General features: G+C 43.5%; 2 protein-coding genes across 2 annotated transcripts; both read right to left on the bottom strand.

The window, feature by feature from the left end:
• Positions 1-14,582: 14,582 nt before the first annotated feature.
• Positions 14,583-20,580, bottom strand: LOC136444033 (solute carrier organic anion transporter family member 3A1-like). Its single transcript, XM_066441442.1, has 8 exons — positions 20,367-20,580; positions 19,814-19,942; positions 19,056-19,217; positions 18,317-18,515; positions 17,476-17,671; positions 16,806-17,221; positions 15,928-15,992; positions 14,583-15,062 (listed from the first exon to the last, which is right to left on the bottom strand). The coding sequence occupies exons 1-8, from the start codon at positions 20,572-20,574 to the stop codon at positions 14,707-14,709; spliced, it is 1,731 nt and encodes a 576-aa protein (XP_066297539.1). The 5' UTR covers positions 20,575-20,580; the 3' UTR covers positions 14,583-14,706.
• Positions 20,581-22,184: 1,604 nt separating this feature from the next.
• LOC136443882 (solute carrier organic anion transporter family member 3A1-like) lies at positions 22,185-26,343 on the bottom strand. The gene is made up of 5 exons (XM_066441255.1): positions 26,081-26,343; positions 23,676-23,800; positions 23,228-23,346; positions 22,579-22,683; positions 22,185-22,265 (listed from the first exon to the last, which is right to left on the bottom strand). Exons 1-5 carry the CDS (start codon positions 26,257-26,259, stop codon positions 22,185-22,187), a joined length of 609 nt encoding a protein of 202 aa, XP_066297352.1. The 5' UTR covers positions 26,260-26,343.
• Between the last annotated feature and the right edge of the window lie 1,622 nt (positions 26,344-27,965).

The following is a 27,965-nucleotide window of genomic DNA, read 5'->3' as shown; positions in this document are numbered from 1 at the left end:
TCTACTGGCCATCTATCGCCTGTTTGTCGAATTCTACGATCCATACGCACGTGGGAATGCCTGGTGAAGGCTAGAACTTAGTAGGCCCCCAAATAAATACAGTCGGTCCCGCCTATTCCTTTGACCGATTGTTAACCCAATAATCAAGAGACATGGGGCACCCCTAACAGGTGGTCATGCTCAACTCTCCTTCTTCCTTGTCTCCCAGTAGATGGGTAGCTTTGAATTTGGCTCGTTCTTGCATGACTTTCAGATTGGGTTGAAAAACTTCTAAGCAGTGGAAGAACAATGATTGAATGAAAAAAGTACAAAACGCACACAAACACATCTCATCTGCAAACCTGTTCCCGCTCTATCTACGCCGCTCTTGTAAAATCAGGTGTTCCTACAATACTCTGGAGACGACATGAAGTTCATTCGAGGATCAAGCAACCATCCCAAAAATTGGCAGTCAGAAAACTTTAGAATCATTTTCTGAATCATCCCTACATCTGCTTGGATATGACCTCCCAGTCAGGATTATCCGTATGATTTCCCAGCGGGAAGTTCACTATCAATGTCAGAGGTCAGGAGGGAATATGTACATATTTGTGCGATGGTCTCACACGAAAATGTCCTTGGTTTTATCCCTCCCATGTGAAATATCCTTTGGGAATGGGGTAATCCCCAGGTAGATGCAACGATCTGGTGTTCATACTTCGTGTTTTAATTCTGTTTTGTAACATTTACACGTAACGTTGATACTCTTTTCTAGTACATTTGTATAGCGCTTTTTTACCGGTCGCCTCCCAGTCCTACTGTTCATATGTGCAATGCTAGAAAAGAGATGTGAAGCACTGAGACTGAACCGGATCCTTACATCTCACAATAGTTCTCCATGGACGATTGGTTCTGTCACATCTTTGCCGAAAACTTTTACAGACAAAAAGTCGTACGATGAATGCGATTGAGGTTTTAGAGAGTAGTTTTTCGGCTTCTACCTTTGATACTGTACTTTTGGGACGTCTCCAGTCCCACTGTCTATCCCCATAGTTACCAGCCATACAGTAACAGTAAAGAAAGGCGGATGGTGAACAGTTTTACCCAGGGGGGTACGGATTAAAGATTAAAATCCTCCGATCTGGGCATGAGTAGGGGCGATCGCCTTCTCCCTTCATGGTGTTCTAACGAAGTGGGATTAATCCAGTTGAAGAAGATCCCCGGAAAGTAGTTTGTGTTGCTAAACCGTTGGTTAATCCTCCCGGCCCACCTCGGCACACGTACTGGGCATTCACCGTTACAAACCAACAGTAGCGCCGGATGTGGAGTCAGGTTCGCGTTCTACTAAAGAAAGAAACTATACTTCGCACAAGAACATTGGGAAAATCATTGCTTCCGACCAAAACACTTTCTTTCGTGTGCACGTTAAACCTTAGCTAAATATCGGGTGGTGGGGGCGGGGGGTATTTTCAGCATTTCTGTAAAGACTATTTGCAGGTTTGCAGATCTCTTCGACGGCGTTTCTACCAACCAACGCGAGAACAACCTTTTCATAACAAGTTTGGATAAAACTACAGCTTCTGACGTCGAGCCTCTTTAATGTGTATATAGCCGAAGCTTGAGCATTTTTCAGTATCTTTGTAAAAAGCAGTATTTTGTCATCTGCTTTGCGGTGCTGTTTATTGCTTGTAGTAGAACAAGGGGGTTCAATTCTTGGTTAGGAGATGTTCTTGCAACTCATGGTCAAAAAATGTTAACCTGTTGAAGGACGTCACCTATTTATCGAACCACAAAAATCCCAGTTACGTACGTGTTTTTCAAAATAGAAAATTCAGGGACAATACTGTCAAAGTAGGAAGTGAAAACACCTTCTTTTCACGTGTCTAAAATCGAATTATCAGGGGCGTCTGACAATTTGTAGTATCTTCGATGAAGAATAGAGAACACCTTTGAGGATTTCACCGGAAAAGTAGCAGACCGTGTTTTTAGGAAACTGGCGTTTTCCTGTACGATTTATAGAATTACCTGCCGAAAACTTCTCCTTTATGAAGTTATTAGGAGTACCGCTCTGATTGTCAAGGTATGTCGCTCCAGAAGGGTGTTCTGAGAACCGCTGTGGATGGATCTTTCGCCTAAAAATAGCTAAACGCGGAGCTTGAAGCGTGCGATATCGATAGCCAGTCATGTGCCCGACGCAGATAGCGATCGCAAAACTGCTGGGTGCTATTCTAACTTGTCAATGTGAATATAACAAAAGTACGAACTATTTAGTAACCCCTAAAACAAGAAGTCACGGATAATTTTCATCATCTAGGTTTTATTTGTACTAGATTTTGTACTACGATAGGAGCCTGTGAGAGCGTTCATGTACTGCAAACTAGCAATAAATGAAGATACCAACAAACCGTCGGCCAGCGCAATCATTTACCAGCATCACAAACGTCGAGCGACAGGATTGCGACAACCAATCGAGGAGCTATCTTTCTCAGGGAAGTCGTGAATGTGTCGTAGTCTCTACCAGCCTCCATAGGTCGCTCCTCATCTCGCATACTGTACTCCCAAGTCAACTGACTCCTCTGGCGTGTTATCTGTCTATATGGCCAATGTCAGAACAATTATTTCAGCGACCCATGGAGCTCTGGTCTAGACTAGCCTGGATGCCAGACTGTTTCTAGGGTCAACACAGGCCAACTCCTCGGCTCCGAGGGCCAACATGCCCCCAAGGAAGTTCTACAACAGCCCCCCTGAGTTAGACCCTGAGAAACAGATAGATGATAGAGATGAGGGGTCTCGCATCCAGGCTAGGAAGAGACTAAATGTGTCCAGCAAACTTCGGCTAACCCCTTTTCTCCTGATAGCCTCGAACTCCCAGGGTTTATCGTGATAGCCACAGCACCCCCATGGCCTATCCCCTCCCCCTGGGTACAGATTTACCCGATCCGATTATTCCGAGCTCCCGGTCCGTCCCGTATCACCCACCTCCGATGGGCGCCTTGTGAGCGGCTAACGCTCGGAAATTAACTCCGAACAATAGGAGGGCTCCACAATTCAGATGCAAAGTCTGGAAAATCCGGTCAAATCGGCACTTATGGTGGCGAGGGATGACAGCGAACCTAATGTGATTTTTTTCTGGCTAAATCTAGGATTACCAGCGCGGAAAAACCGAAACTGGATCATGCGGATGGCCACTTTTCTCTAACTCTTTGATCGAGGTTCAGCACGTTTCGACCACTGTGTAAAGAAAGTTACATGTGTATCCATGAATTCAATTTTCATGAGGAAATAATCGACAAACAGGAATATACTGGACTAACCTCCTTGACTAGACATTTGAAATGGAACAAAAGAATTGAAGGAATTCCTTCGTTACAAAAGTTATATATCACTTGTCATTGCAAATCCTTTATGCAATTTTCCAAATTTCAAGAAACCCATAATTTTTAGGAGGATGTGGTTTCAAAAAATTTCTTCGATGCTATGCTCTCAAATTCAGTCACAACCGCAAAGACCTTGCTGTAGAGATAGTTGATAGATTAAAAATTTCTCTCACCTTCCAAATCTTAAAATGTTAATAATTGCTTGCAGTAGATCTATTGTAACAATAGCATACACTCGACTAATTCTCATGTAAAAATCTGTAAGATTACCCGAAATCGGACCAAACAATCCCACGGTCTGTATTAGTGTATACGTAGCACTTGGGTCATGGCGATTCGGCCACGTGAAAACCGACACAGACAGGCTTTTCCTGTACCGAGTTGTGAACAAAGATATCAATCACGGAATCAGCAGGGCTGATAAAATCAGGTTCAGTCCTGTCGCTGTGAAGTGCCCACTTGACTTGTTAGTTTTCCCCTAGGATAAGAGGTATAGACCCCCTTGACTTCCACGAGGGAAATTTCATCATACATATTTACGACTCTTTGTTTGGAGACGAGTGGTTTAATGGGTAATTTTCAGGCATTGTGTAGTTCGGAATTGGAGATTGATACACTAGAGATGGGTCCTCTAGAGACGTGCACGATTTTGTGTTTAACCTTCCCAGAGCTCTATAAAAATGTCGGGGTTTGTAAACGTCATTTTGCGAGGACGTGCTAGTTGTCATGGCATCAAACATAGGTTATGAGTTCGAATCTATAGCAGGTCCCAATGTTGTCCCCTCGCAATGTTTGGGAAACGCACTTTACACCGATTTCCTAGACTCATGCTAAGTGAGTACCGATCGTGAAGCCCTTTGGGAAGGCAAAACAAATTATTCGTGATACCGCATGGTAAGAGGATGTCGCAATTTACGGTATGCGCCTTCTGGCAGAACATACAGAAACTGCAGTGCGGAAACACGCACATCCACACACACACACACACACACACACACACACACACGTAAGCACGCACGCGCGCAAGCACACACGCACAAACACACGCACACACACACACACACAGACGGACACACACACACAGATTGAGAGAGAGACAGACAGACAGACAGACAGAAGGGTCGTGAAATGAACGTTTTCCGACGGTCAAGTGCAAAGCGGCCTAGCCTATCACAATTGGGTCTTCAGAGAATGTTTTGACAAACTTGAGACAATGTCGTCTATCTGTGAATGAAGACATCCCTTCCCTGGTGTCTCCGCTGTGCTGACGTGACCTCTGGCCTCACACGCCGTGCCGTCCGCACCAGGACCGCTCCGGGTGGAACACAGTTTATTTTCACAACGTCAGGGCAGAAATACCACGGAAAAATTGGCCAGATTTTTCATCTCGAACAAAGGAGGTTTCTGTGCCAACAGTGAGTGTCAATTAAGACCTCATGAGCTCAAGCGAGCATAGCAACGAAAACTAATAAGTAAACTAATAAGGATGGTATTCAGGGTTCACGATTTTCCAGTTGTGTTCGCCTTGTAACCATTTGCTCTCCAAGCAGAGGTTAGGCACAGGCTCGTTTCTGACGTCTTTTTTTATGCGTTTTTGCCGAGTTTTCTATTTTTCAGCTTTTCTTTGTGTGTAATCACTAACAAAGAAAAGCTGTGGAAATACAAAGTCCGACAAACTGCTAAAAAACGGAGCCCCATCCTAACATCTGCTTGGAGAATATTCACGTGAGTCGCATGATGGTTTATTGTACAGTACTACAGCGACTTGAAGACATTCTTGTGGCGGTCGTGGATATCGGGGAAGGGTTGTTGTAGATTGTTGTCGACGATCGGTCTTGTCATAGCCTCGCTGAAAATCATACGACGAATGTGACGTCATAGTGCGAGTCCACCTGCTTCAGGCGGTCTCCATGGAAACCAACGGTGATTGACGTGTGTGACAGACGTGTCGAATCAGCAGTTAGTTGACGTTTGTACAGCACGTATGGCGATATGTATGTTAAGAATTCTGGGTTGTCACAGTGGCGCGTTCTGTGGTCACCATGGGCATTTGTACGGGCGTGAGGAAATATGGAAATCTCATTCTAAAAAGTCGCCGTCAAATTCGTCATGAGATTTTTTGTCGGTCGCCAACTCGGATATCGTAAGGCTATCAAGGTATTTCTAAGCAAGGCAGATCAGAGATGGCGGACGGCACCCCCTTACCCATACTGCTTTGCGAACCTTCCAGTCACACAGATGAGAATAGCCTGAGAATAGCAGTAATGAGGGGGCATGAGAACTTTTCATTGTGTATATTGGGAATATAAGAAACACACACAGACAGGCAGACACAGACAAGCCAAAAACAATACTTCACTCCTCTGAAGTGGTACAAAGATGTACAAAAAACGAACCGATACTATACATCTGCTTGTAGATTACTTCTTCCGAGGCAACTTATACTTCCAACATGCATGTGATAGTTCTAGCGTCACGATTTTTTTTTCAATATCCGCTCGGAGGTTAATATTTTCTATCAGTGCCCAGGAGGGAATCGCGTCTAGACGGCGGAACTTCAGACGATAATAAGTCGCCTTGTCGTTGCTAGGCAACGCTTTATCCCCATAGTCTCGTGCAAGGTTTAAGTCATCCATCATGTGGTGTTCAGGGCGCGAGTCTGACTCTATCTCCCCACCGCACGTCTCTTAGCCTGGATACCAGACCTTTCGCGCGATGCGATGATAACCCCTTTTGGGCGGGGAAGACCTGGTAGTAGGGATAGAGTTGGCACCCGGGAGCGCTTGGAAGCCGAAGAGGTAATTAGTGGGCCGTGTGCTATCTGTGGCGGCGGCGCGAGTTGCTTCCCCGGGCGAAGGATTAACTCCAGGAGCGCGGTGGTCTGGCACCCAGGCTACACGTCTCTGCACGCTTAGACCGGGGAGAGGGCGACAACATCGCGCCGTGCTCACGGTAGGTCTGGCGCAGACAATGTGACTCCATCGCGACTCGGAGTCTCTAGTTGGAAAACTCTTGGCTGCTCTTCGCCGAGTGTTCTGAAAGTCGTGTGATAGTGTCAGCTCAATCGCTGACGGGTAGTTATTGTTTGTAGCCTGGGTACCATCTTGTAGTGTGTTTTTACATATATAGCTTTGCGCAAGCCGAGTAACAACTCATAGATATGAAATTTTGTTGGAGAGTGATAGATCCATCAATGATCAAACGCCCCTGAAGTTCAAAAGGATGCATCTAGTGGATCCAACTTGTGTCACTTCTTCCCGAGCACAAGAGCTATCTACCACCCAAAAATAATGACCATAGCAAGTCCAGAGCACGAAAACCGAAAGTTCTACTGCAGTACCTTGGGAAGCCGCAAGGGGGCCCAGAATCCAGTCGTTTCTGCATTTTACAACCTATCAGCATACCATATATCACAACTTTTTGAGTTAAACACACACACACACACACACACACACACACACACACACACACACACACACACACGCACGCACGCACGCACGCACGCACACACGCACGCACACACGCACGCACGCACGCACACACGCACACACACGCACACACACACACACGCACACTCACACACACACACACACTGACAGACTTAAACACAAAGGCACACGCACCCCAAAACAGAACCTTCTTGGCAAAGGAAGAAAAGGGTTAAACTAATGTGACAGTGCCCTAATCTCCCACGGTGCCTGATTAACACGCCACTTGCCGCAGATGGCCGGTAATTGTGCTGATAATTTCCCTATCAGTCCGTGATCATATCAGAGAAAATCCTGGCCTCTGGATGTAATTAAATAAAATTATCGCCGCGAAACTGTTACCTTGCCGAGAGAGTCGTCAGCTGAGAGGCACGTCATTGGCGCGGAGGTAACCAAGCTGTCACATAAAGTTACGTCGTAGCTTTGTCTCCACTGTTGATTATTTCAAGTCTATAGAAGGAGACATTGCACGAAAATAGATAACTTGATCAGCCATCGCAGAAAATGGGGGGGGGGGGGATCTTGCAAACGCATTCACTGGCCGTGGGTAGCATGTGTACCTTATTCAGTATGTGTGCTCTTATGTTATCTTATTGTCTTTGTTCATGTGCTTTTGTTGTGCCAAATAAAGTTTTTTTTTAAAGTTACGCCGTAAGATTTGTTTGAGTCACAATGTTCATCGAGGTTGTGACAGAACCAATCGTCAACAAGGATCTACAACTTTTGTCGTCACAGCCGGACAGGTGAATTTTGAAATTTATGTGAATGGTTCGCGACTTCCCTAAGAATGTCGCCAAGTCGCTGTTAACGGTAAAACTGTCGCACGATATAACGTTACATGACAGGACCTTTACTCCAATGGTTCGTCAGCCATTGGTATCTTGTATCTTTTGTTCAGAGGCTAATTGTCTAATTCTACCTTCGACATCAATTTCATAAGTTATGCTCATTTAAATTCATCAATCAAAAACTAAATGCTTTCAAATTTGAGCAAATATATTTTTTGTGACCGACTTGGCGATATTCACTACAAACTAATCTATCTGCAATCTACTTTATGGCCCTCTATCATCCTTACCGCATCACTCACTCACTCACTCACTCACTCACTCACTCACTCACTCGCTCGCTCGCTCGCTCGCTCACTCACTCACTCACTCACTCACTCACTCACTCACACTCACTCACTCACTCACTCACTCACTCACTCACTCACTCACTCACTCACTCACTCACTCACTCACTCACTCACTCACTCACTCACTCACTCACTCACCCAAAGGGAGCGTGGCGCCTCGGCAAACCGCATCAGTCCTTGAAAAATAGAGAATCCTATAGCTCTAGTTAGAACTACCGCGACTAAACCCGGCGATACTGCGATAGCGTATAACTTACTAATCCTGTCCGTAGGCTACCCATGTGGCAGTAGCTTTAAATTTGTTTATGAACAAAAGTAGCCAGCTTTGTTCCTCATTAGCGCATGTAGCACGAGTAATCAGTCGAACGAATTGGAGCTATTTCGGCCAAGGTTAGAGTATTTTTCTCATTACGGGTGGAAGACAAACAATCGTGCGATATGTGTAAAAGGCGTCCCGTAGGAAACAATTATAGGTAGGTAACTCCGGGTTCTTATCATTATCTTATCATTCGCTCTGAGCACTTCCTCTGAGCCAGGAGCGTCTTTCAGAGATTGTAGTCTGCACTAATATCCTAACAGATGTTAAGGTGAAAATCGCATCGCTTGTCCGTAAGTCTGTGTGTGTGCTTATGTGTGTCTGTCTCTCTGTCTGTCTGTGAGCATGTTTATTTCTGTGACTCTCTCAGTTTGTGGCCGTCTGTGTGTGTGTGTGTGTGTCACTGTTTGTCTGCATGTGTGTGTGTGTGTGTGTGTGTGTTTGTGTGTGTGTGTGTGTTTGTGTGTGTGTGTTTTCGAGAGAGAGAGTTGTGTGTGTTTGTTTATTTGTTTGTATGTATACATCAGTAGAATCCGCTTAACTGCACCACCCATTTGTCAGCGGTTTTGGTGCAATTATCCGGCTGGTGTAATTATGCGAAATTCCCAGCTGGACCGCACCACCATGTTTTTTTCTCTTCACAGGCTGGATAACGCCCAGAGTCAAGACTTACTTGACCTTAGTAGCTAACGTAACAGTTCTTGCGCTACCATACCTCATAGCACCAGCAAAATATTGAGTTCACAGTTCCAGTTTGATCAGTGACAGATCATTCTCCTTATAGCACAGCCGAACCCGCGTACGCCTCGTTCCGGCGAATGCAGAAAGTTTCTACGACGCAAATTCAGCTCTGCCATCACGTGTCGTCAGCACCGCACCATCAAAAGCGACTGCTATGTCCACCTACGCGTCTATAGCCATTGCCGAGTCGCTCTTTGGTTTCCGACTGAATGTGACGTAAAGACGCCGGTCTTTTATCATTGCAGCAGTATATGACAATAGCGATGCCGCGGTGCGAAATCGAATTCCCGCGAACTTGAATGCATTCATAGTAATTAGACAGTGTACATGTAGAGACCAATCTTTATTGGGTACAGCATGCTGTCTGCCAAAGCGTAATGCCGCCTTTGGTAGGCGTGCGTGTCTTAATGCGCGTTTATCCGAGGTGCATTTAAGTGGCTTCGTCTGTACTAGTATGTGTGCGTGCGCGCGCGCTTGTGTGTGCGTGCGTGTTCAATAGATTTTCATCATACACCAAGGGGTAACAGTTGTGCTAGAGGGCTATGATACCCTTCCCTCTCCTATAGGTCAATTGTTATATTGCCATGCATTGTATCTGTTGCAAATGTCGCGCAATAAAGTTCTTCTTCTTCTATCCTATTAGCCTGGTGAAGGCTAACAGAAAGCCATGCAATCAGAGGAAGGTAACGATGCCCCTTTCAATCCCTGCTTGTAGAATAAATTACTCTACAAGCAGGGATTGAAAGGGGCATTCTATTTGTCGATGACAATTTTTTGGTTTTCCATTTTCGGGGCTAACCACTTCTAGCCAAAAAGGTTGGTGAAGCTAGAGCCTTAACCTGGATGACACTCATGCTAAACCACTTCCTCTCCTACAACAGATGGTCAATAGGGAGAACAGAAATTAGTGTTAGAAATAAAGTTATTTCTGATCAAAGCTCACGCAAGGTCATAACCAAAAACTATACCGACAACATCCGGGAACTCGTAATGCCCATTCATCTATCCCATCAATCACCTGGATCCGGAATGTGTTCTTATCTACCCAGCATGCCCCGCGGCGTGTCAGGAGAGACGTTTCGGTTGGAGAATCTTGACGGGGATCGCGTCAAGATCAAAGGTCGAGATGTCTGCGGACCCTACAGCAAGAGTTGAGTTTAAATATTTCGCCCACTCAGAAGGAATAGCTGTTCGTCTACAAATGAAATTTGATTTTTGAAGCTAACTGATAATTTGCAATTGTACTTGTCATGATCAAAGCGCTCATTTTTTTCTTCACTTTTAACTCTTCCAAGAAGATCATGATGAGCAGAAATTTCCTATTTTCCTCCAGCGAAAATAAAAGTACAATGTAGGACGGGCAAACACTCATTATCATTAGTTTTTCCCACGTTTGTGAAAGAATTAACTGCCGTTGTTGTTGCTGAGGTTTGATTTATTCTTCAAGCAGATGTTAGAAATTAATATCCTACTATCAAAGTTGTCTAAAAGGTTTTCTTCTGCAATGGCTGAGTGCTAGAGGATAAAGGTAACTGCCTACGCTTTACGTAGAATCAAAGTGACCACTTACGCGTTACGGCCAATGTACTGATTACGAATTACGTTGATTTTGGGTGGCTGATAACGGATTACAAAGTCTAAAACGGCCTGATTACGCCTTACGGAAAAGGGGCATGCAGGCCCTCCTAGAGACGGAGCAGTCAGGAACCGTTTCATCTGCTTGAAGACAAGCTAAGTGGCTCCAAGGTGGTCTGACAGCTGAGCTCGCCTGTCTCCCTCCCGTTCCCAGGGTAATCTCCCACCGTTCCCAAGGTAACCTCCCACTGCCCTGGGCACGTGCCGGCTGCCCTGGAAGTCGTCACCCCGTGACCGCACCTGTCCCCAGCCTCGCGCGGAGTCCTCGGGGGGAGGGGCGACTTGATCCCCCAGTACTTCTGGTTTCATGCTGTACCGTCTTTTTGGCCGTTTTACGATTACGTGTGACGGTGTCGTTTTGACCCGATCCCGGCCGAGTCATACCAAAGACTTTAAAAATGACGGCACAAGGATTTCCTTGCTTTGCACTCAACATTTGAAAGAGTTTAGTAGTTGAACACACACAACTACTAGTGGACTAGCCGCCTGCCCTCTACTGTGGTGATTGCAAGTTGTGTGGCCCAAGAGCTATTGAAAAGGAGATGGGCGCTGCCCTATGCACCATCTGGTGTGGGAGGGACTTTGACTTGCAACTACTTTAACTTAAAAGAAAACAGAGACAAAGCAGATAGAATACCTCCAATTTCCTGGGCTCCTCTGCCGTCACATACTAGCAAGTCGTACGATAGTTTTACGACAGCAAACTTTGAACATTCATTCATAGAACAGTTGAAGATGTGCCGTACAGAGTGAGGCTTTCTTGTGATGGAAAAGTTTCGTAGATCCTTGTCGATGTCAGAGCCTTGCGAAAAATCTGGCCATAAAAATTGCACGACGTATGTGAATATAGATACAAACCAGATCAAATATCAGATTTGAAAGGAGCCGCCTCCCCAAGAAGTCAGAAGCTCGTCTGAATTTTGATATTCAACTGAATCAGTCCAAGTTCCTCAGTCTTTTTTCGTTTTCCTTGTGGTGCTAGTATCTCTCTCTAGTTTCACACACACGACACCTTTGTTGAGGCAACGGTACATCACACGATGTTGTTTGTCTGGAGCATGGATACACCGACATCAATAACGAAATCTGAGAACAAGCAATAATGGACTGGATTGCGTTTTCTTTCCCAGAAACTCCCTCCACGAACTCTCACATTTCTAAAAGGATGCACTTTGACATTTATAACGCATTTAAAACATGCAGTTAAAAGGGCAGCACAGTTGTGATGAAATAGAATATGGGTCCATTAAATTTCAAGATTTGTTTATTAGTAGACGTTTTCTTAGAAATGGTTGCCAGCTGATGCCACTTCGCTCGTTTCTGTTCACATGTCGCATGTCTAGCTGTCCGTTTCTGCCATAAACCGCCTCTCTTACGTCCCGTTCATGATGCAAAAAATAAAACGGTTTGAACTACCAGAGTAACCACGCCAGCTATGGGGAGAATATTTGCCAGGAGGCCCGTTTGGTCACCAGAAGGAGACATTTGCAGAATTATTAGCATTACCGTGGACTGACTCTACTGGCCAACTTGTTCTTTTTGTGGCATACGCCCGTAGGAAGGCCTGGTGGAGGCTATATCTCTCTAACGATCCCTTACTGGAGGAACGGGCAGCAAGGAAAACGTAACGATATCATCATCATCGTCATCATCGTTCCTCCTCGTTTCAAAGTGCAGCAAGAAAAGTTCATTCGGCCGGGAACTGTTTATCCTTTGTAACGATACAGCCTCCCCGACATCTGATTGGAGACTAGTAAACGAACGCATCCGCCTGGATAAACACGCACCCCTCAGGAGATGTCCTGAACAATTTCAGACGACATTTACTCCGTCAGTCAGGCAAGACGCAGCTGTCCAGTCGCCTGTTTTCCTTTCGGTTACTAGAAGTATTTGTCGTCACGGATGAGTGGAAAAACTAACCTCTACCAGGCTCCACGTCCTATCGTCCTATCGTTGGGAAAATAGTAGAAATCAGCCGAGGTACTCCGCTATACAGGGTAGGTCCGACTCCGCTATACAGTAAGGTTCCATTTCGATGGACGTGGATGGCAGATTGGACCCTCTCTCCGTAGCTAACTCCCTTGGCACACTATTCGCTCTATTAGGCCAATTTCTACTATTTTTCCAGCCATCCCGCGAAGCCTGGTAGAGGCTACGCAAACTGTACCCCTTGACCAGCTAACACCTCTGGTGCGTTATCTGTCTATTTGGCGAATGTATACTATTTTTCCAGCGACCTCTGGAGCCTGGTAGAGGCTATATGGAAAAACGGACTCGGGTATCTTTTAAAAATCGTTAGTCTTAATAGCAAAATAGCAGATCCTTGGACTTGCCTTGGCTTGTTGCTCCGGATTGTTAGCCTGGATGCTAGATCCCCAAATTCTTTAATATCTATTGTGTGTGGGATACACTGCACGAAATGGCCTCGTATCCCGGCGTATACGTACAGGGATTCCTCCGGAAATATTCCATATCCCGGTGCGGATTTAGCGTATCCGATATAATTAACGGATACGCTAAATCCGCACCGGGATATGGAATATTTCCGGAGGAATCCCTGTACGTATACGCCGGGATACGAGGCCATTTCGTGCAGTGATATGAACGAGAAGCAACTTTCAAGAGCTTGAGTTAGACTTATAGCTTATAATATACGCTGTTGAGAAGCCCTACGGATTTCTTCTTACATAAAGAGCGATGACGGCTCATTTTTTTATTACCATCTTTCAGAAACTATACAGCACCTTCAACAGAACTGTTAACTTGGAACTACATGCACTGACGACGATATACGTGAGGCCAACCAGACTGCCCGTCAGTGGCTACAGCCGTGGAGCGGCAAGATATGATGATGAGTAGACGGTTAAAAAGCGCTGCTAAGCAGTTCAAAATAGTATTGCAGCTGCAGGTGGTCAAGCTACTGTCGTGCAATTATTACAATTGTCGCTAAGCGTCCCCACCGTCAGGTGAGCAGGTTTCTGTCCTGACTGACCTTACACGGTGGCGATAGTAGGACTAGGAGCATTTCAGAAAAGCACCGTTAATATCAAGCTGTACACATCACAATATGAATTTGATCGTCAAGTTTCAAGCTACAAGTTTCTTGATTAGAATCGAACAGACCTAGATGCGATTCTGGGAGAAGCTGAAGCACTTTCATTAATTTTACGTACACAGCTTATCCGGTCAGACGATCTCAACTAATTTTCACGGATCGCTTTAACGCAGTGCTTGCAATTGTAACTGTAATATTTGGAAAGGCTGATTGATCAAAATGATATCAATGTATTGATTAAAACTTGACAATTAGGTACATAGTATACATGTTTATTACATTATAAACCATTCAACTAGCTGGATAATGTCTTATACTGTTTATGTTATATGGTTTATTTCTTTAATATTTAGGTACCATATCTGGTTTAATACATGAATTATGTGTATCTAAAATGTTACATTAACCGGCGCAATATATATATATATGAATACAACGAAATCACGTTTATTGGATAGATACCAACTGAATAGAGATCATCGCACCAGGTTTAAAGTGAATTATAAATGCTTTGACACAAATTACATCATTCAAACTTATTTACTGCCAATGGTTACGTCCCGAAAAGGGGATAATTGCTAAAATACAATATAATCATAGAATAATAACTGTCAAGGAAAACTAGTAAGTTTGTTATTTCAATTCGAGATCTAGCAAAACTAGCAATCTATTACTTCATTATCATTTCGTTATAAGTTAATGCATCATGTTTGTCACAAGTTTTGTATTCTTATCTCTTCACTTTTATGTCCTGTGTATATATATATATATATATATATATATATATATATATATATATATATATATATATATATATATATATATATATATATATATATATATATATATTAGTGGTGGCGCTGATATAAGTTTGTCAATTTGAGTGCGACACTACTACGTCTGTAATGAATTTTGAAAAATCATGGATTGAATAGAAGGAAAATTTCCAACTCCGTTGTTTATTAACCAGAAGTCAATTAGAACTGATTTTGCAGAGGCGACCGTGTGTACCTGTCATGGCTGCGCGCACCGATGTTTGTCAGTGAAGAAATGGAGGCAGCCAAGGACCCCATCGATGTAGCGATGTCCCTCGTAGTCAAACCTGGTGCCTGAGATTTCCCCTCAGCCAGCACTCGGCGGTTGTAGAGGTGAGCCGCGCCCAACAGCAGAGCGATGGTGACAGATGTGAGCAGGACTTGAATACCGATGTACATGAGGCGGTTCATCGGCATGTCGTACAGGAGACAGGCGCCTCGCACGCCGCAGCTGGAGGACCACAGCTCGCAGGACCGGTCGATCAGGGCTCCGATGTAGATAGGGGCTGGGATGAACGCTGCGAATGATAAAAAGCAAAGGCAGGTTTACATCAGGGCCTTGCAACCATCCCTCAATAGAGACGGGGGGCGCCACAGACTTTCTGCAACTTATTATCCACTGCTCACCGAGTCACGTGCGCTATCTGCATAACGTGACGTCATACCAGCGGTGGATAGCTTACTCCTTGACAAAGATAGCCTCCGTTGCAGACTCCATCCGGCTGTTTTCTTTTTCAAGTTACAGTTTTACCATTTCATTTTTTTTAATTGCTGGCCGGGAAGGATGGAGGCTAGACAAAGACTGGTGTTTTACAGTCGAAAATTTGGGTAAGTCCAATTTTTGGGTTGGAAATTACAGTTAAAACTTGTTTCAGAATGATCTCTATCAACACAGATGAACTTTCAAGCTAAAGGCAGGTTTCTATGAATCCAATGTGCAGAAGTTGATTCGTTGCACAGTATTGTTTTAATAATGTTAATATGATAGTTAAAGCTGAACGTACAATTATACCTACACGCAATCGCACACAAAGACGGAATTAAAAATACACAGGAATATGTGTAACGTTATAAAATGTACATGTATCTAAAAATCTATATGTCAAGACCAACTGCGTATATACATAACATTATTACATAATATCAGTATATGTGTATAGCGCTCGTTCTCATTTAAATGTACACATTTTGTAACTTCCGTTACCGTTTGAAGAAAGACGTTCCTGACATTAAGATTTGCCACATATAAGGTGCCAAACTGTCATTTTTATGACAACTTAAAACTTTTCTGGCTTTTAAAACCGACAGTTTGGCAACTTATCTGTGGCAAATCTTAATGTCAGGAACGTCTTACTTCAAACAGTTGATTTTGACATGACATACCGAGCAGTCTAGACATCAGGCTTTGCAGTCCAACTCCAAAGGTCTTGGTGTCAGGTGACAGAACCCTAATGGAGGTTAGAGATCCTTCAATTAACAAATATATTAATGGACAGAAGAACTTGCAATTCTTCACGGTATAAAGTACTAGTATGGCAAGAATTCCTAAACATAATACAAAATAGAAGTATAGAATAAAACTTAACATCCCAATAACCAATACAATACAATAAGGGCTAGCATACGTTTTTGATATAGTGTTATAATCGAGTGGGGCTAATCATTGGTTTCGGTATTTTTTCTAATGATGAAGCAGTCGTTTAGATATTTACCAATTTTTGCATTGTGGGGATTGTTCTATTTAAATGTATATTCAAAACAGCCTTTAACATGGATATAGCAATGTCAAAATTGTCTGGTTGGCCTCTTAGCAAAGCACATCGAAAGATGTCAATGACATTTCCCAAATCACAGAATTAGGATTTGGAGTTGAAAGATATCATTCGAAATGTTGAGCTTCCCGCAAAGAATTGATATCAAAAGCATAAATTTCGAACTTAATTTTTGTTTGACCGTACAACAAATCAGAATATTATGTTTGGTGTTTTGTCGGCAGCGGTTTAATCTTTTTATTACAAACTAAAGAGATAAGTTTAGAATATTGTAAATGCATTTAAGTTTGCATGGGTTTTATTTCGCTCTAAGGCGAAAATGGAGTGTTCGCGGTGGTTTTAAGTTTGCGGCAGTGCTAAGGTCACATACTGCTGCAGTATTGGACAAAAATGTTTGCGGTGGTTTTAACTTCGCGGTGAAACGGTCGTGGGGAAAACCGCGAATACAAAACCACCGCGAACATTTCTGCATTTACAGTATATGCTCACCTGAGGCTAGCAACGGCTATCGGCAAGCCAACCATGGGGTTACAAATAGCGTACAGAGCTATGAGGACAAGGAAGGGCGCAAAGGCATTGCATTCTGTCGGACATGGAATGGAAAAGGCGAATGTTCCCGCCTTCAGGTGTACAGAAGATGAAACGCTAGTGTGGGCGTTTAGCCCCGAAATCACGGTAACATTGCTGAGGTCGGTCTGAGTGACATTAAGAGAAGTTGCTGCTGTATAAACTGTAACCCCGTCTGGTTTGATGAGTCCTGGATTCGCTGTCGCCCAGGCGGAATTGAAATATCCAGTCGTCCCTTCCGTGGCTGCCGTAACGGCCTGGGTACCAGCAAGCTGCTTGGTACCTCCCCCCGTGATGCTCGGCAGTCGGGATGTCACGCAGCCGCAGTTGGAGTAGTTCTGAATTCACAACAACAAGAAGAAAGTAAATATGAGCTTACTTGTGTTTCTATCAAGCACGTTGCAAGTTGAAGCTATTGTCTTGTACAAAAAGTTGTAATCGTTTTTTCTTCGGGGTCATGAAAAAGAGTCGAAAAAAAGGATTTGTCCATCATCGTTTGTTCATCACATTCCTCGATAAACAAATGAATGAAAATTTGATGCATTACGATAGAAATGTTACGAAATTACATTAAGTGTATGAAGCGTCTTACGGATAGTTTTATTCCTCCGGGACCTGGAAAACTGTGACTCTCGTGGCATCCCGCGTGACAGCCCGAGAAGTAAGTGATGCCATCAGACGCACAGACCGGCCGGTAGTTGTCCAATCGGCAGCCGCAGTCCGCATTACAGGGGGAGGTTAGGGCGATGCCACCGGGGAGTCTACCCAGAGTAACGTTGGGGTTTATACTGAAGCGACAAATCAAGTAACGATTACATTTTAGGACCCCTAGCGGCTTTTTATGGTACAGCAGCGGCACTTCTTGTTTCCCGTGTTCTGGACAAGGTAGGATCACGATTTCTGGTTGGTAGATAGCCCTTGTGATCGGAAAGAACAGACATAGGCTTGGCCCCCTAGCAGATTTCGTTGGAAATGCACAGGCTTGGCTTCAGCTGAAGACTTTGAAACAGGATAAGGCAAAAGGGGATGTATGCATATGACTTTTCACGGTTTTTGACCTGTAGGTAAATATGATGAAGACCACCGTAAAGTTGTATTGATTATGCAAATCAGGACTTCATCATCATCTGTCGACCCACTGGGGACGGGGCCCCGCGGATGGCTGGAAAAATAGTAGAAATTGGCCAAATAGAGTTATAGTATGCTAAAGGAGTCGGCTACGGAGAGAGGGTCCAATCTGCCATCCCCAACGGAGCCTGCAAGTGAAACCCTGGCAAACATTATCCCTATAGCCGGCGTAGTTCGTCTAGTAGAGACTAGACCTCCTCGTCGAGCCCGGTATCTCTGGAGAGAGCCCTCGGGAAGGTTAGCTTCCTGGAGTGTGTTTTCCCCGGGGGCCTCCACAGAATGAGTGATATTTGGATTGTACTTACCCCTGTCCATAGGGAATGTTTACCCCTGCGAAGGGAGGGCGGGGGCAGCTGGTGAAGCCAATCGCCACGAGTAAAGCCAAGGACAGCGAAGAAAGGCCAGCGGCCATGTACAGACAGCCGCGGGGTCCCAGCTCAAACCGCCTCACTATGGTGGAAGCTGCCAGCAGCCCGATGAGAGTGCACGGTAGTACTACAACTCCTGGAAATAAGTTTCATAAGTTTGCATGGCAATATTGTGAGGATGTCTGGAAACACTAGGGCTAAAATACCTCAAATGTTTTGTTTTCTCTTTATCTTAAATCCTTCACTAGTTTGTAGAGACGACGAGACGTAATATATAAAGATGTTGGAAAAAGGGGCCCCGTCTGGTAGTTGTTTTGCACTTTCGGGCGTGACCCCTACGTGGCCCCGTGGGGCACCCTGCGAATGCCGGGCTATTTTGGGGCCGGCCGGGACCTCGAATAATTTCATGTGATATTTCCTGACCGTGTGTCTAAAGAGAAGCGTCGCTCACAACAATAATCGCACGACCGTATACCGTCGTCAGTCTAAAGCCGGCCTTAAAATCAACGCGGGACCCGGTAGCAAATGGACGCCATGAGCTAACCGTGCGAGCACCAGGAGATACACCTGGCAGTCCACCCCCGGTCAGTCAACCGGGACAAATTTGTGGCTTCGGAGCCCGGTCGGGACCCTACGGGACCTAAGCATAACGTCCTAGGATAAGAAGGTTATATACCTAGCAGAAAGCTGGCTTGAGCCTTGTGTATGCCGAGCTGTGTCTCCATGTACTTGGGGATGAAGGGGAAGGTACTCCCGCACGAATTATAACTCACGAAAGCCACGGAGATGCACATGAACACCCAGTTGGTGAAGACCTTCTTCACACTCAGTATGATGTCTGTTGGGAAAAGATATGTCAGTACGAAAAAATTGTATCTATAAAGTGAGCCTGTTTTCATGTTTAGGAATACCATCTATAAGCAAGTAGTCATGTTTTGGGATATCATCCATTAGCAAGTAATCTTTCCAAAAAGAAGAAAAAAAACTTTTGATTAACTGTGGTTATGAATCTTTTATATTACCGGCCGAGCACGTTTACAAAAGTGAGTAATGAACTGGTTTTCATATGGATGGCTTCTTGTTCCTGGTTACATTGATATTAGCTCATATCTGTTCATGAAGTAAAGAAATGAACGTGATCTCGAGCCGATTTAGCTTGAATTTACTTCTGAAGTACATTAAGCTAAACTCGTTCGAGATCACTTTTATTTCCTCTGCTCGAAAGATAACTCGATTGAGGTTTTAAAAACATCTAACATTGTGTAAATGGTACGTTGGACTCAACATGCTGATTTACACATATCTATTCATATACATTTATGTATAGGTTAATTTATTTGTATCCACTTGACTGTTTGTATGTATAGATGTAGTAGACCTTACTAAAGTCAAGCTGCACTTTTATTGTGTCAATAAAATTTTTTAACCACCCACCTTTTGCTTGTTGCTTCAACGTCTTAGCCGGGTCAAACGACGAGGGGGATTCGTGTACTTCCGTTCCAGGGAGCATTTTGTTTCCGTCTTCCTCGTCATTGTCACTTTCTTCCTTTGGCTTCTTTAATGCTGAGAAGCAAGTGTAAAGATAAGCAGATGTAAATTGATTTAATTAGACTTGATATCCTTTTCCACATACAAGCATTTCGGACGCAAAAAAGCTAATATGACGATATATGACGCATGGCTTTTAAGTGAGTAACGCTGTTCGCAGTCTTTAAATATGTAAACAGAATAGTCAAGTAACGTTACTATCATCTAATCTCCAAGCAGATCTAACGGTTGCAAAGACCGTATCCAACTGGCAAAAGGCGGGATCTAATTGGCCAGTGGCTAGCCAGCGCAGCGCTAACTCCACCGGATGGAGAAGTCAGTAGACTTATTTGCCATGGACATTGTTTGTTGATGTGTCTTTTTATAACACGAGCCGTTCAAGTTCAAGTCGTTCAAGTTGATACCGGGCGTATTGAATGAAATAAACAAACAAACAAACCTGCTGGGAAGAGAAGCAGCCACGAGGCGACAAGACCCAACAGACCGACCATGACGAAGGAGCCGAGCCACCAGGCGCCGACCCAGAGTGGGCTCCCCGGGAACAGGCCGAGGCTGGCAGGGTCGATCCCCTTGTCTATGTCCACATAGCGATTGAGGGTATAGCCGCCAAGGAACAGCCCGAGTGACGGTCCTAATCCGTACATCATGTAAGAGAAACCTGCAAAAGAGCCAGGTTGTCGTCAGGGTTTTTGTAGAAAGGAGGAAGTGATTTGAAAAAAAAAATGATGTGGTTGACGCGGAAAGACGAGGATGCTTTGGATAAATCTGTGGAAATGTGTTATAACTTATAAGCCACTTGTCGCACAGTCGACGAGCTAGGACAGTAGCCTCCATAGCAGGCTCTCTGTGCCTTTGAGTTTTGGGTTTACAATACACTTTTGCTGATGACTTCTTTTTGTACTGGGTCGTTTGTGTAGTCAGTCCATAACCATTTGGCATGGTAGAGCCTGCACGAAAACGGCGCCTCAAAGCGGGCCGAATGGTTACGGGCTGGCTGCACAAACGACCCAGTACAAAAAGAGCAAAAGTGTATTATAAACCAAAAAAGGCCCAGAGATCCTGCTATGGAGGCTACTCGGACAGTATTTGTACATCGCTAGAGCGCCACCAAATTAAAACATCGTCAGAAAATTGTATTTAGGAGTTAAAATCTAACCAAGGAGGTTTTATCTTGACCCTTCACATTTGACGAGGATTGGGGACTTCCGAACATCAATTGATGTCTAAAATCACGTAAAAAACGAGAGAACACTGGGCGTATTACTGCCGAAAATGTCATTTTCGATCTGCCGCAGCAGATACGTTCCCCCGGCAAATACGGTCTCCCCAGCAAAAGGACCTGGCCCCATAAGTTGAAAATCGCAAATCAGCCCCCCCCCCCCAAAGCGCCGCGCGGGAGGCTTGCAAAGGAGGCTATTCACAGACTCGTGGGGCGATCGATTTACCTGCTGTGTGACAGGGGCTTAAGAGAGGAGTAGCAAAGGCTGAGTATAGGAATAAACGGATAAAAAGATCTTTATAGTAATCATGACCATGGGTAATAATGTTAAGAAAACTATGTAAAAAAAAACAACAACACCTAGCTATTGACCAAAAGTTCGTACAGAAATACTTGAAAAGATAACTCACCCAAGTAGAATGGGAGGGCCTTTCTGGTCACGTGATCGTCTACATAAGTCGTTCCCAAAGGATTGGTAGGACCCAGACCTATCCCCAACACAAACTATCAAAGTAGAGGACAATGAGTTATGCAGTTAACTGAAGGGACTATCCTAAGATTTATGAATAAATTGTGTTTTTTAGATTTATTTTCATTTTTTTATTTTCGCACTTAAGAATATACAAACATAAGAAGAAATACAATGATAATAAAACAGTGCAAGGAAGGCCAAAAAGCTTCAGCTTATAAAAAGGCCTCCCTTATCAAATTAAAACAATTTAAGTTGATCAGTTATACAAAAAAATAAGTTGGATGATAAATAAATGAAACAATATAGTGATCATATCATGAGAACATCAAATATAATAAAGAATTAACCGTAACTTGATAAATCATACATGGATTGATAAATAACACCCATTCCACTAGGACGGTGACATCGCTGCGATCGCGCTGCAATGTAAAATTTGACAGAGCGTTCAACGAATCTCAAATTAAAAACTAATCTTGTTACATTTTGTGTGTTTTGTTTGCCCTTCCAGTCATACTTGTGCATCTTGCTTGTACATCAATTATGAAGTCAAGGGTTACACAAATTCAGTGGAGGTCGCAGAGGGAGCGCACCGCGATCGCCGTCAAGTGAAATGGGGGCCTTGATGAGTCTGGAAGCTGTCTTCCCTGGTAAACAAACAGCCCTGCGTACATTAACACATTGTGCATTTTGATAGTACAGGGACTGCATCCCACAGGAAAGCATGTTAAGATACACTAAAACTTTTATAGAAAAGGAAAGAAAATAGGCACTCCTGTATGCATGCGCTCAGGGCCAGAAGGACCCAACAACTCACACAAAGAGAAGAAAAATTTTCAACGGTTTACGTAGGGACTATAAAATTCCCATGTTGAGCCCGTCACTGCGCAACTCCACCGTGGCGTCTATCCTGTTGCACTAAGCTCAGTCGATATTACAAAAACTGCGAGATGGTGTTACCTGTGACAGACAGAGTAAGACGAACACGCCGGCGTAGGGTGAAGTTGATGATTCCTGACTTGCTGCACATTTGTTAGCAGTAGTTCCATTATAAGTGCAGACGTCCTGTAAGAATACCACATGGATCATTCAATCAAAACAAAACCGTTGAGTAAGTAAGATTCTTCAGTTGGATTGTTGGTGACCTCTCTCTATCTTAACCTTTTTGTGTTATATCCACAAGGAACTGGTAACGTCCGCACATAGAAAATTGTATATCTTACAGGTTGTCTAGTCACATCGAGCCACATGAGCATTTCGGGACAGGCCAGGCCCAGTCAGATTGGATGGGCGATTGGTTGAGGAAAATATTTGGGAAGTAAATTTGTCAAAATTCAAAATTCAATTGTCTTGTGGCTGAAAATGTCACAATAGATACTTGTCGATAGTCAGTTCTGTCGGTGTCATGTCTCATAATTTGCACACAACGTGCGCAATTCTTTGATATAACGTTACATGTACTACTGAGACGCATATGACTTGTATCTCGACACGTAGCCGTGGCGACTAACGAAGGGAGTTTTTTCTTGATATTACATATACTATCCCTTAATATCAAGAAAAAACTCCCTTCGTTAGTCGCCACGGCTACTCGACAAGTAGTTCTTACCTTGGCTTCACCCCGTGTCCCGTTCATAAGAGCACCTGAGTCGACTTCGTAGGCAGGAGTCAGGAAGTGGGCGAGGCCGAATGTGAAGGCCCCGCTGGTGAAAACCAACATACTGATACCTAAACAGTAAATAAGTAACAATTCTCAAAGAACATATTAATGTTGCCGAAAAAGGGAGTAATCTGGAAATAGTACACAATGAAAAGGAAAAAATACCTATGAACCCCAACATACAGATACCTTAACAGTAAATAAGCAACAATTCTCAAAGAACATCTTAATGTTGCTGAAAAAGGGAGTAATTTGAAAATAGTACACAATGAACAGGAAAAAACGGCAACAGACGTATCGCCTTCTATGAACGCTAGTGATCCTTCGGCTTGTCGGGCAACCTTAGTTGTATTTATTTGCATGTCAGCGAAACCAACGAATAGATAAATATCCTTACCAAGTATTTTTGGTCGGTTCACCCCTGGTCTACCTCCGTAGTAGGACAGACAAACTAGCGAGATGAGGCACCCTATGTCTGCCGAACTGGCGATCATCCCGAGGTCTTTGCTTTCAAGCTGGAACCTGTGGTGTGAGTACACGTATTTACATATACTAGTGCATGTTTTAACATCAAACATACGATAGAGCTAGAGTTCCTCGAACACATACCTGCAAACAGCCATGATTGTTATCGAGTACGATAGAGTGCAGCAATCAGAGCTCGGAAAAAAAATGAAAAGTGAAAAAATAAAATAAAACGATAAATCAACGCAATGGAGGATCCGCAACGTAAACAGAATTTTTGTAGTTAAGACATAGGCCGACGATTATGTAAATATTCCACGATATATACGGAGTCGGATCAGACATACGCGTGCTCCCTAGCCGTAGGACATAGCTAGTACGTAGCTAGTCGCGAGGGATGCGTTCTATTTGGGGTGAAAACTCCACCTTCTCTAGTGACATGGGCTCACGTAATAAGGGGGAAATCCGTTACGCCCTCGAAATCCACCACAAGTGAAATACCAACAGAAAGTGTGATATTTGCGCTTTGTTTCGCAATACGTTTCTTATTGGTTTGAAATTTTACCAAGGTAAAAATGAACGGTGAAATTGTAAGGGAATTTTCTGACTTCCGGTCATGTATTCAAAAGGGTAAATATAATTTCTCGGCTCAATCAATCAATAGGAGCTAACTAGCAAGCTTACATGTCATAAAACAATTGCCATTAGGAAGATACATGGTAGTAAATATCAGTGACAAGCTTTCCTGCGAGGGCTGCCGACGCCCCGAGTCATGGAACGGACTACTTTCTTTCGCGGAAGGAAAAGAGAAATGTATAGAACTCTTGACGTGTAGCGGCTGTACCTTCGCCAAATGATGTCGACTTTTACGAATGGTGTATTAGAGTCAATTCCACATTTCCCGGAGTGGGTGTTTGTTGCCTTTTGATGCAACATTTTTATAAACTTTGTGACAATCTAACAGATAAATAACTGTTAAGAACAATTTCTAACATTTATTTGATGTTCTAAAATATTTTAATGTTAGAAAAATTTCATTGAACACTTTATAATGGCAATATAATCATGCCAAGTCTCTTAATGACGGCTCTATGTAACCCTGTTATTGGCAAACGCTAGTACTTTGCACATTTCGACAGTGTGTAACACTTTTTTATAAGCAGAACTAGAGAAACAATGTAAAATGCATAAGTCATACCGTAAATGCAGAAATGTTCGCGGTGGTTTTATGTTCTGCGGTTTTCGAGGTGAAATCTTCAACGCGAATATAAAACCACCGCGAAATTTTTGCCCACCTATGACTTTAGCGCTACTATCGTTGCAAAAGCGAACTTAAAACAACCGCGAACACGCCATTTTCTCCCTACCGCGAAATTAAAACCACGCGAACTTGAATGCATTTTTAAGTATGACTGAGAAAACAACAGGTTGTTCCTTTGCTTATTTGGTATAACTTGAAAAATTGCGGTAAACTTGGTGAAACAATGTTTGTAGACTTAAGCTGCAGAAAGAGACAACTTGAATACTTCAAACAAAAGGTTTCCTCTTCGGGGCAAACAACACCCTTCAATGACAATGATGCATATTGTGATAGATACAATAATTCCGTTTTCGGTACATTCAATTTGCAAGCAACAATGCAAATGGATCTCAAGATTTAGACAGTGTAGAGTTTGAAAACACGTCAAGAATATGTCATTCAGTCAATCAGTTAATCTCCAAGCAGATCCACGCCGGGCGCGAAAATCGTAGTATGCTAGCCAGAGAAGGTCCAGTCAGCCAGAGAGGGTTCATCAGCCCGGCAGGGATCTGCCATATGTCGCAAAAGAACAAGGTTATTAACCGGCACGAGGAGGGGCAGCCTATTGAGAAAGGTGCCTCTACTCCTCCTCGTGCCTGCTTAACTCCAACATGAAAATTGGCAGGGATTATCGTTTTACAACCCCGAATCTGGGTAACATTCCATCCATCGATCAGGCAGTTCGCCTAGCCTCCGTTGCAGTCCTTCCCACTAGCGATTTTTTAGCGATTTTTAGCGATTTTGTTTGGGGGGGGGGGGCGTATCTGAGGCCCCGTATCTGCTTGGGATTCTGTTACCGCTGTGATCCCTTGTCAGCGGACACAGGATCACAGCGGTAACAGAATCCCAAGCAGATACGGGCCTCAAGCAGATAAAAATTGAAGAAAAAAATTGAAGAAAAAAATCGCTAAAAAATCGCTAGTGGGAAGGACTGCAACGGAGGCTACAGTTCGCCGGCATCAGGGCCTCTTGCATAGCAGCTGCAAACAGTCAAAACAAGTAATTCTTACTGATACGTACTGACAATCCCAACTTACCTGGTCTCTATAGTAGACAGCACTGCAGTTAGAAGGCCGACCCCAGTGATAGTCTGAGTCATGATGGCCAGACACCAAACTACACAGAACAGTTTAGGGGTGGCCAGTCTCCGGGCCCACCTAGGATGGTAACAAGCCACTCCGCACTTCACCGTCTCGTCTTCGTCTTCTCTACTCATATTTACTTTCCTCGCGTCAAGCTTTCTATCTCAAACGTTAGATTTAACATAGACATATGCTTGTTCCCGTAGATAATCTCATTAGATGTGTACCCTGTATGATCAAAGAAGGGGGTGGCAGAGCCAGCTTAACACGCCTACAGGCACGTAAAGCACTGAGAGTCCCTACGGAATTCATGCCCTTTATATAACCCTATCTATACATGTGCTTTCGGGGTACGGACGAAGTCGTCCGACGACAGTACGGAAGGTGAAGCATGAAGCATCCGTTTACAGTTTGTGCGGCAGTGACAGATTCGGGGAACTTATGTGGCTGATCTATTACACACACAGGGTTCTACCTGTCTGTTTGATATCGCTTCATCGTTAAGTCTCGACCTGACGAGTGAACTATATACTTGCGTCTTCGATTTTCTGGTTGATGTTAGCACTGGAAAGGCCTTGTGAATCTTTCCAAAACCGAGATTGTTTTAAGACCTTTTAACCATCTTGCCATGCAGCTGGTCAAAAAGACATGATAACAAAAACCCATCCAACCATATTAGGTCAGGAAATGACCGGAAAGATAAGAGAGTTGACGATGTCCAGTTTCTGTTCAGCTGCATTGCTTCTCTATGTCGATGTTTGCCTAAGCGCAGGCTATCTTGTCACGGTTATTTTAACAGACAAAGCTGGTGCTTCAAAATGCAGCCGTTCGTCAACCTGATTACAAGATGTCGTGGTGCAAACCCTGTCAAGTATCTTGACGTCATGGTAAACTTGCTTTCGAAGTGGACCTACGAAGAAGTTCCACTTATATAAGAAATGTACGTAAGGTCGATAAATTATCTACCTTTTGTTACCGGGGACAACCTTTATCGAAAAGCAATATATTGTAGAAACTTGTGTAAGCTTATCAATTATGAACATATTATTACGTATAGATAGCTGGAAACGGAACAAACGAATAAATATACGCAACACATAGAAATATCTTTCATATTTTGTAGGTATTTTGTATACTTTTATCATCAATTAGTTTGGATCTACTATCAAAATAAAGACTCGTTGTCACATGAAAAGACAACAACGACCATACTTAATTGTGCATAGAGGAAGCTTGATTTCCCTCAAATTACAGACACTAAAAACGTATTACACTAACCTCAAGCAAAATGTGACGTAAAGAAATATAAAAAGCATGTAGACACTAAAACCGACGAGGTGATATAACTATATGGTGGTGACCAGCAAGCCAACTTGTGTAATGCTTCAGAAACTAAATATACACACCTCATACACATATTATATAGTAAAACAAACATAGACTCTTTGCTGATTGTTGAAATGATATTTCGATTTCCTGGCAGGCTTAAAGTTTCCGCACTTCACCGTCTCATTTTCGTCTTCTCTTATCTTCAATTTCCTTGCGCCAAACGTTCTGTTTCAAGAGTCAAATAAGAGAAGAAGAAGCTTAAGAAGAAGAAGAAGAAACTTAAGAAGGAGAAGAAGCTTAAGAAGAAGAAGAAACTTAAGAAGAAGAAGAAGAAGCTTAAGAAGCTTAAGAAGAAGCTTAAGAAGAAGCTTAAGAAGAAGCTTAAGAAGAATCTTAAGAAGAAGCTTAAGAAGAAGCTTAAGAAGAAGCAGAAGAAGAAGAAGAAGAATCACTAATTACTGCAACAAAAAGGGCTATCATAAGTTTTGATATAGTGTTACAATCGAGTGGG

This window comes from Branchiostoma lanceolatum, chromosome 10 (assembly GCF_035083965.1).
Source record: "Branchiostoma lanceolatum isolate klBraLanc5 chromosome 10, klBraLanc5.hap2, whole genome shotgun sequence".
NCBI classification, from domain to species: domain Eukaryota; kingdom Metazoa; phylum Chordata; class Leptocardii; order Amphioxiformes; family Branchiostomatidae; genus Branchiostoma; species Branchiostoma lanceolatum.
Note: the sequence above shows the minus strand (reverse complement) of the source record. Positions and strands in the feature narration are given on the sequence as shown.